Consider the following 10,512-nt stretch of genomic DNA (forward strand, 5'->3'; position numbering starts at 1 on the left):
AACCTGTACAATGCCTGCCTTATATTCTACATTTTTCCCTTTCAAGCTCTAGCCACAGAAGTTTTCCAGTCCTCCTTTCCACTGAGATATACTTACAGCCTCTATAAACCTCATAATTAAAGGAAAGCTTTAAGCTGGTTATAATGAGATGCTTGCGATAACAGGCGGGATGGATGTACAATATTGCCTTTGATTCCCAGAGTCACAGAATTAAGAAGCATGCAGGGGCCCTTTGTCTGTGATCACAAGCCCTTATCTGGGCCACCATGTGTCATACTTGCAATCAGACTCTGCTAACCTGCCTGCAGAGGGCTGATTCTAGGGCTCTCATTTCCATTTCTGGATTGCAAACACATCTATAAATGATGCAAACAGATGCAAGCCCAAAGGGCAGCTACCTCCTTAAAATGGGCACCTTTGAAACCAAAACCAGACACTCCTGGCCTTACAGGCAGCAGTGGGACAAGCAGTCCTTGGCGTTCTAATGTTCTATCCCATCCTTGGGATGCCATTGACGTGCCTCAGATGCCCAACGCACATTGTCATCCATATCAACAACAGACAAAACCCTCCCCTTAACCAGCCAGCAGGCTGCTGAGACACATCTTCCAGGCGCTCCATTGGATCAGCTGTAAGGCTGTCTCAACTCTGTACCATTGTCCTAGGCAGGCCTGCAGATGGCAGGGGGGAGGGGCAAAAGGGGTAACTGCCCCAGGGGCAGGTGATTCACAAGAGTCCGGGGTTTCCAGCTACTGCTACAACTGCAGAAGCGGTGGTGGCCAGAGCCCCGGGCTCTTTAAATCGCTGCTGGAGCCCCAAGGCTAGCTCCAGCTCCACCCTTTCGACCGAGCTCCCACTCCTTCCAGGTGCACACACCTTACCCAGAGGCCCAAGGAAGCTGTCAGCCCCACTGGCGCTAAGTGCGGGTATCTAAAGTCCCCGTTACCGCTTTGGTCACCGAGTGGATTTTTATCCGTGTTTCAGGGTTATTTTTACTGTTTTCTGTATCACTTCAGACAAGACAACTTCTTCGAGCCCATTCTAGCAGAGCACATGCTTACCTTGAAACATCTAAGTAGAACTACGGACTTAAAGTCAAGCACATGCTTAAGTGCTTGCACGGCTGGAACCTTATTGCCTGACTCGAAGAGAGAAATAAAGCCCCTTAGATTAAAATATATATATATAAAATGTATATATATTCAAGAAACCCCCGAGTTGCGACCGCCCAAGCTGCAACTCCCCGCACTGACAACTATTTTTTAAAGTGCGGAAGGGTCGAAAATTCCCGACTTACATCCTTGGCCCGTATTTACGACGGTGCACGGTGCCTATTGTCAATGAGGGTTTGAGTTACGATGCCCCCGACTTGCAACGCTTTCCCGGGAACTAATCGCGTCACAAGTGGGGGGTTGCCTGTATATTCTTTGAACAAGGACATGAATATCCTGCCATCTTGGGGCTGCAAGCACAAGGGGTGTGGCCAGGCAAAATAGGGTGTGGCCAGAAGTCCCCTGTACCTAGGCCATCCCAGGCTGCTGGAACAGCTCCAAGGGGCTGGAGGCAACAAGGTGTAAATTAGAGAAGTCTGATTAGACAGGCTTATTCTGGGGACTGGGCTGGCCCCCTAATACTGAGATCATGAAGGTTTCAATTCTCATCTTTGTCTCTCCCATTCGTGCACCAGTCTGACTTGACCAGAGGACTGGTCATTAATGATTTCACCATGTTTACCTTAGTGATGTCCATGTAGTCTTTAAGTCCTTTTGTCATACACCAGTATCTCCACACGTTTAGAGCATAGAGAGTAGCTTTCGTAGTGTTCGGGCTCACCGCGCTGATACACAGATACTTCAGGTCGTCATCAAAATTGAAGACAGGAAATTTGTTGAGTTTGGTCGAGTATGCTAGAAAACAAACAAAAATCAAAACAATGAAACCTTGTTAGACTCTTTAATTAGTTGGGCTTACAGCAACTTGGAAGTGTTTACGTGGGCCCAAGTAGAAATAATGAGAAATGAAGTCACTGAAACGGCAAAGCCCTATGAAACTATTAACACACTTTTATTGGAACTCTAGAATAGTATTTCCAGTATGGGATCAATACGGGGTCATTTTGATGTTGCCCCAGAGTTAAAAACGTCTTGCTGAATAAAGTAAATTAAACAGACAGAGCAATACAAGGCCTTTGACTTGGGGTGGAGGAATGGGAAGAGGATTGGTGCATTGAGCAGAAAAAACAGTAGGAAGAAACATCCAGAGTTTGCCTTAATGAGCTATCTCAGCGATTAAAACAAAATACTCCCTTGCATATTGGTCCTGATTCTCCACTGCCTGACCCAGGGGTGGTTGGGTATACGCTGCAAAGTGGGCGTGAAATGCTACTCTGTTGGAATTCTCCCACCACAGGGCTTTCTACTCTCTTTGGGATCAGGTCCAGAGACGTAGTGTAGTCAACAGAGATGGTCTGAGCTGATGGGAGCCCAGGATTCAAGTGAAGATACTCGGTGCTCGCAGGGCCGGATTAAGTTTAGGGCCTATAAAAAATTTAGGACCTCAAAAAAATTCACAATTGACTTGAAAATAAGAAAACTGCTAAATCAAACTTAATAATTTGCTATCTTTAGTCAACAAAGCAATCTACAGGTATAAAATACAATTAAATATTAGGCGTATAGGTGATAGTGCATTTCTTCCTTATCTATTTATATATAACCTAATTTAAAGGCCTACAATTAGGAGAGTGCCCAGGGATTACAAAGATCTTAATCCGGCCCAGGGTGCTCGTTTCTCAAATTCTCCTCAGTATCCCAGGAGGGTGCTGGATGGAGTGGGTTGATGACAGACCCTATTGTGGACTTTCAGGCTCTTACTATCTATTACAAAAGAGTAATATGTTTTTATGGTACCACTATAATTTTATTCCATCCACTATCTTTAAGCTTGTTTTTTATAGGCCTGAAGCCTGTTATGTGGCAGCCCAGGCCTCATAAGCCTCAACAGGCTGCATATGCTCCCTCTACACCCAGCCGCCTGCTTGGTAGGACTGCCCCAGTAGTTCTGGGATGGCAGATGAAGGAGAGTGGAGCCAGTCTCTAAGAGGTGGAAAGGGGCTCCCCTCAGAAGCAGCTCTAGACCCCTCCCCCAGGGCCCAGCCCCCATCAACACACCAGACACAGAAGGAGCAGAAATTACCACAGCTCTAGGGTTCTGATGGGAACAAGAGGAAGAGGAGGGTCCGAGCCTCTTGAAATAATCATGAGATTGTTATATGGTGGGGAGGAGGTGTCATTAAGGGGCTTTCCCCTCCAGTTCTCAGGGGACAGCCTGAGGGCCTCATCTCCGCTGCCACTACGCCCCATGCATTTTCTCCCCCATCTCATCTGAAGACGGGGGTTGTGCCCACGAAAGCTCGTGGTACTATACATATATTTTTGTTAGCCTCTAAGGTGCCACACTTATTTGTTTTTTTAAAAAGCTGACAGACTAATATGGCTACCCCTCTGAGACCTCTCCTCACCTTTCCATAAGCCAGGAAAGAGCCTGGCCTTATAGGGATGCTGGATGCTTCCCCAGCATGATTTCCCAGGGCTGACAACTGCCCTGTGCCGCCGCTCCTGGGAATGGTGTGCCATTAGGGGTCCCGGTATGCTTTATGCAGGTAGGTAACAGTGCTGTCCTCCCCACCCCCAGCTCGGCATCTGGCTGGGATACTGCTGGGACCAAGACTAGGCCTTGTAACACTTTCCATGCACCTGGCATGGGACTTACAAAAGCACTTGGTGCTTGTCAAACGGCACTCCCATCCGACTCAATGGTGAGCCAAGCCCATAGGCACTGCAAACGAGGCATTGTCTGCAGCCATGCGGAGTAATCTGCACTGCAATAGACGATCCGTGCCCACCAGTCTCCATGCCTGGGTCAGCCGACTCAGGCTCACGGGCCGCAGCCCAAGCTCTGAGACCCACTCCCCTCGCGGGGTTTCACATCAGCCTGAGCCCAAACATGGACACTGCCGTGGTGAGCTCGCGTGTCCCATTGACCAGCTGGGCGCTGAGACTCATTGCAGGGCTTTCGTTGCAATGCCGCTGTGCCCCGAGAAAGATGCCAAACACCTGACAAACCAACCGCAGACCCCATGGAGGTACATAATCAGTGAGGGCTGGGAGGGGCCTAGGGGTGAGACGATCGCTATGACTTTTGCTCTTGCAGAACATACGACAGAACTACTGGGGAACACATCGTGTTTACTGACTAACCACAGCGTGCGAGGCCTCACGACAGACACAGGTTGCTATTCGGCTTGATTTCTCGCCACTTCTAGAACAGAGAGCATGGTAAGCACCCCACAGGGGCTTGCAAACTATTTAAAGGGATACTCCCCTGTTGCTAGATACTACAAGTATTAAATAACATATAAAGGACTTCTGAAGACAATGGACTTTTCTTCCTTTGATCAGAAAGGCAATTTTCAGGCAGCATAGGATTCACTCTTAGCAAAAATGCTCATGGCAAACAATTCAGAAGGCATAGGGTTCGCATGTCCCTTTGTTTCCAATTGTTGAACATCCCTAATCAACAATATCTACTTTGGGCCAAACTTCTGTACAAGCCACCTGCCCCTCTGCTTTCCCATAGTGGCTTCTCCGAAGACATCCTCCAGCTAGATCTGATGACCCCTGGAGGTGTCTTCCAGCCTTCCATTTCTATGATTTTGTCACATGGCTCGTTGGCCCAAGGACCATCACTGAGAGCAGCAACAGCTTTTGAAAACCAGGCCACTTGTGGTTATGAGCCTAAATATGGGATTTAGGGGAAACAGTAGCAAAAGTGCCCAAGGGATTTAGGAGCACCCATTTCACCTAAATTAGTGGGACAGGTGCTCTTAGCAACCTTCGGGCTTAAAAATATCTACCTAGAAGCCTCACTTTAGGTACCCAGATTTGAAAATTGTGGACTAAATTTTTGACACACAGCATCACAGGAGCAGTTTCCTGGAGTCCCAGCAGAAGGCCCAGGCCTCTGAGGGACAGGATGCACTCTGCCAGGTGGTTGTGTACTGGATCCTAAACTTTTCCAGAGCACCAGTGAATTCAAGACACAGAGGTTTGCTTCAGGCTGGTCTCTAATATTTTATTAGTATAAATGATTTGTATTGGGCAGAACGTGAGCGCCTCTGTCCAGCACCTCGCATAATGGGGGTTGACTAACTCAGAACCAAAAGACTGCTGTTTTGGGATACTTCAGCTGAAACTCCCAAGATATTTGTAAGATGTTATTAGTCTAAAATAAATCCTCATTGCTCTTTTTTTTCTGCACACAACTCCCCTGCCTTTTACTTTTGACTGAAGATACCACACAATGCTGCTTAAGTTATTGCTAAAGCTTGAGGATCAAACTAGCTGATTCACAAATTGATAGTTACCATGGTCACCGTGGGTAGCCCAGACAGAGGGGAAGGGAGAGGGGGGGCATGATTTTTAACTAAACAAAACTGAAATAATAAGATGGCAAGGAGGCTGGCAGGTGGCCAACTAGGTTGTGTATCAGATAAGTAAGGGAAGAGGAGCCACAAAATATGCAATTGTCTGGGGAACAAGTAATGTTTATTGTAAATCTATTTGCATTCTAATCTCTTGTGTTCCAAGAGGAAACCTTTTACCCACTACTTCTAGCAATCAGCACTCTCTAACACAGCTATGCAGCATTGTGAAGGAGTAGGACTAATTCAACAACACACTTAAGCAGGGGCAGATGACCATTTTGTGGGGCCCAGGGCAGCACAATTTCACGGGGTTCCCCTTTGCCACGGCGCATGCACGGGGCTTCTTGAAGTGCAGGGCCCGGGGCGGCTGCCCCGCTCGCCCTGCCCTATATCTGCCCCTGCACTTAAGTGCGCCCTTCCTTATAAGCCCATGAGTATTCCCATTCCCTTTCATCAAGAGCCAATCCAAAGCCCACTAACATCAATGGAAAGATCTCCACTGACGTCCATGGTTTTTGGATTGAGCCCCGAGACACGTAAGCATGTTTTTCACTTTAAGCACATGCTCAAATCCCAATGAAGTCATTACAAGTAAGCATGTGCTTAAGTGCTTTTTAGAATCGGGCCTACATCAGAAGATTCTGCAGGCTGCCAGAAGACAGTAAGTCATTTGCATTTTTTGTCTGTGTAGTATGTGCCAAATCTGCCTCGCTTTAATCATCCCCAAATCCCATTAACTTCAGGGTATTTATGCCCTTGCAAGACTACATCATGCCTATTTATCAGTCAGCAGCTGAGTCAGGCTCTAACGGTTGAAAATGCTGCATGAACACATTGTAGTGCACATGAAACACAGCTTCATGCATGGGTAGGAGTCACCGACAATCGCAGCACGCTCATTTGGTGGATGTCAGCTCTAATTTAGACTTTCGGGGTTACATTTGCTAGTTGCTGAGATGCTTGTCTTAAGTTTTATTTTCAGAAGCATGGTGGAGCATGAGTTGCAGTGGTGCAGGCTAGAGATTGGGGCTCATTTGAAAATGTTCCCTTCTGTGTTTTTGTTTGATTCTAAGACTCGCCTGCAACATCAATGTCTTTTAAAGCTTGTTGCAAAAAACACAGCAAAAAATTACCAAGTGCAAAATCTGCTCACCTGCCTTCTTCCATTATGATAATAAAAGCTAGTGGTGTTATTTCCTCCCTGTCACAAAGATGTGCATGCTCCAAATCTGTCCTACAAGTGATGTAGTATGTAGAGACCACGTACCCGAGCTTTATGTTTCCCTATGGGTCCAATAGCTCTTTGCTCTCTGTACTAGCTTTGGGGTCGGGGTTAGATCTCCTAAATTTAAAGTGAGCAAGTATATAGAAATTTGCAAGGTGGGCTACTGAGACACCATCAAAGTCGATAGGCTCAAAATGTGATGTTAAAGTCTCTGCATTATCCCTATACCCTAAAAATGTCTTTTTCCTCCAAAAAGAGGCCAGCAATATACTGCGAGCCTGTCACTGATCAGCAGGCATGAATGATGTAGAAGGGAGCTCAGTGTACAGAGCAATAGCAGTAGCTGATGCTGTAATCTGAAGCTAATATCCAGGGCAGCACTACCTGAACAAAGCCAGCACAGAGTTTTCTTGGAGAACAGACTTGGGCAGCTTCCCAAACACATAAAATAAAGATATTTATCACATGTTTAGCGCTCAAACCTCCAAACTGACATCTTCCTACCTACCATGGTCACTGGTAATTTTGAAGCAAAAGCAAAGTCACTAATTTAAATCACAGACAGATATTTTAGCTAGGGAAACCACAAACATCTTCAGATATTGAAGTCTGGTTTTAATCTCATATTTAAAAGTGTCCAGTTATCTTGGATCTGGCAGGAGGAAACCAATCTACCTGCTGTTTAGTTTCTGTGTGACTATGATGTAACAGGGCGGTGGGCCTGTCATAATATAGACCTTGAGAGATTCCACTGATATGAATCCATTTATTTTCAAAGTCACCGAGCAAGGGTTTGAAACTGCTCCTATACAAGTCAATGGTAAAACTCCCAATGAGTTCAACAGGCACCCTTAGGCTAATGGTGAGGCTTACAACTATTGATTTCCAAAAGCAGTCAGCTGTGGCCTGACTCCACTCTCGCTGAAATCATGAGGCGACTTGTTTTAACTTGGAAAGCAAAGCACTACATTTCTCTCGGGCAAAGCAGCTGCAGGCCTGGAGAGCTCATTTAGGGTGTGTCTACACAGCAGCGTTATTTTGGTATAACGGTCATTATTCCGAAAGAACAACGCGAGTGTCTTCACAGCAATTCTGTTATTTCAAAATAATTTCGAACTAACAGACGGCTTATTCTGACTTCTGTAAATCTCATTCCACGAAGAATACTGCCTATTCCCAAATAGCTATTTCAGAATAGCAGTAGTATGGACACTCCACTGCTGCTATTTCGAAATAGCGTCTCCTCAGGACCTGTGGCGGGGTGCCCAACCCCGCACAGTTCGGCCCTGAGGTCAAGCCTTTACACACTCCAGCCCTGAGGCCTCTCCACCGGGCCCCAACCCAGGGCCCTATCAGTGGTGGGTGGATCCCACCACTGGCTCGGCAGGGAGTTCTCCCCGAAATGCGCCAAGCCCGCCAGGTCCTTTCCTGGTCCTCGCCCTGGGTTGCTTCCTACCCCAGCCCCCTGGCCGACGGAGACCCCTCCTATAGGTGCTGGGCTGGTGGTGGCAATGACGTTGGCAGGCCCGATGTCTGAGGCGGCATCGACGGGGGCGTCAGCAGCGGTTAGGCGGGCTGCCCACCGTGGTCGATGTTGAGGTCGAGCTCGGCCTGGGGACTGTAGCGGTGGGGGCGGCAGGCCCGGCGGCTCTCACTCCGACAGCTGGTCCGGCAGCTCTTGCTTCTGCGGCGGGGTCCAGCTGGGGCTTCGGAGGTTGGGCAGGAGTTCCTCCGTCCCCGGAGGCCAGCCCCAACCAAGCTGTCTCCCCGGCCTTTATACCTGGCCCGCAGTTGGAGCATGCCCAGCACTGCTGCGGGGGAGGGGCCTTCGCTTCCCAGCAGGCCCATTTGCTTCCCCCTTAGTCAGTGAGGGGCTGGACTGCCCCGTCACAGGGACATTCAAAGTAATTACTCCTCAGTGCCTCCTGGGGCTCTAACTCGAGGTAGCACATCCACATTAGGGAAGTCTGCCTCAGACTAATTTTGAGGCTTCCCTGTAGTATAGATGTGCTATTTCGAAATAAGCTATGTCGGAGCATTTCTTGCGGTAGAGCTTATTCCAAATAAGCGTGCAGTGGAGACGTACGCTTAGAGAGCAGCAGGCACTAAATCAGGAGTGGGATTAGACTGCAGAACCTCAGGCTAGTGCGTGGCTGGCTTTCGGCAAGCGTGCAAGGGAGGAGGGAATAAGGACAAAACATCCCCAGGCCTGGGGAAGCCATGACCTCAGGCCTTGTGCACTTAGAACACTGCTCCCCCGAACAGCTCAGCGAGCGGAGCAGAGCTCCAATGGGCACTTGCTAAAGGCTTACGTGCACATCACTGCGCTGCGGCCTGTGAGCTGAGAGAGAGAGCTAGGAAAAGGAGCATGGAGACAGTTTAACAGACAACTCATTGGCGGATAGGCTCCTAGCTCAAGAATGCGTAACATGGTTCCTGGGAGGTGTAAATGGATTCCTCTAGCAGCGGGGCTGACAGCCACCGTGTGCCCCTGAGCAAAGTGGGGGAGGGGCGGCTCCGCACACTGAAAGGAGGGGGCCATGGGTAGAAGAGGCAGAGCCAGGCCTGCCAGCCCTCAGTGCCACCCAGAGCATGATGCACCCCTCCCCCCAGCTCTCCGAGCGGCCGGTGCAGCTCTCCGGCTGCCGTCAATGCTGCAATAGCAGCAGCAGAGTCTGGAGTTCGGGGCCACTTTGAATCGCTGGGTCCTGGGGCAATGGCCCCCTTTTGCCCCTCGCTCTGTACATGCAGCTCTTAACATCACTAGAATCTCATTGGGCAGCCTGTCCACCAGCACCCCAGCATTGAGAGATGCCTCTAAAAGTGTCCTTAGACACGAGCGCCAGGCTTGTTACATTCCAGAATCTCCTTCCAAATGCCAACGAACAACACAGAATCCTCATAGAATAATATAGAATCGTAGAATCATAGAACACTAGAACCGGAAGGGACTTCAAGAGGCCATCGAGTCCTGTCCCCTGCCCTCACAGCAGGACCAACCGCCATCTAGATCCATGGTGTCCAACCAGTTCTGAAGCAGTAGCCACTGTAGTGGTTACTGCAATAGTGAACTAGCCACATTATTCTGAAAATTTAAATAATTCTGTGAGCCAACTAGCCACACTCAACCAGTGAAATAGCCACATGTGGCCAGTAGCTAGCATGTTGGACGCTATGGATCTAGATCACCCTAGCAAACCTGCTCTTAAATATCTCCAATGATGGAGATTCCACAGCCTCCCTAGGCAACTTATTCCAGTGCTTAACCACTTAATCTTCTATAATCACTTATTCTTCTTCAATACCATATGTCTTATGAGTTGCTTTGATTGGGAGGAAAAAACGAGACGTCTAGGCCAAAACAAGTGTCCTTAACAAACAAACACATGAAGCGCTGAGGCACGTTACAGTGCCCCATCTACAATTCTAACCTTGAGCTACCATTATTTCAGTGGTATGCCAGGAAGGAGCATGACAAAAGGACTTTGGTGTGGTTTCTCCATTGCTTTAGCAAGTTTCTTCTTGCCTCTGATCTGCAGATTTTTCAATGGACACGTACCAGAATTTGGATCTACACATTGTTAACATGAAAAAAACTTCCTAGCTCTCTCTTATTTTTTTTTCAAAATATTCTCCCAAACTTCTGCAAGACAACTCACATTGCCAAAACCTAGTGTTATAATACAGACAAATGCTGGTTGATTCTAAAGAGATCTCTCACATGTCTTTCCAGGGACAGCCGCCAAATTCCACTTGTTTTTAGAATAAATTATAAACTCATTGCAAACCCTAGATTACTAAT

The 10,512-nt window shown here is 47.9% G+C and overlaps 1 protein-coding gene across 1 annotated transcript in view; it reads right to left on the reverse strand.

Annotated features, from left to right (window-relative positions):
- The window catches only part of KIAA1958 (KIAA1958 ortholog), a 129,257-nt gene that overhangs the window by 5,815 nt on the left and 112,930 nt on the right, over nucleotides 1-10,512 (reverse strand). The window contains exon 3 of the mRNA XM_089779168.1: nucleotides 1,735-1,907. Coding sequence (XP_089635294.1) covers nucleotides 1,735-1,907 — 173 coding nt within the window. The remainder of the gene's footprint in view (nucleotides 1-1,734; nucleotides 1,908-10,512) is intronic.

Source organism: Pelodiscus sinensis, chromosome 6, assembly GCF_052426305.1.
Source record: "Pelodiscus sinensis isolate ZL-2025 chromosome 6, ASM5242630v1, whole genome shotgun sequence".
Classification (NCBI taxonomy): Eukaryota; Metazoa; Chordata; order Testudines; family Trionychidae; genus Pelodiscus; species Pelodiscus sinensis.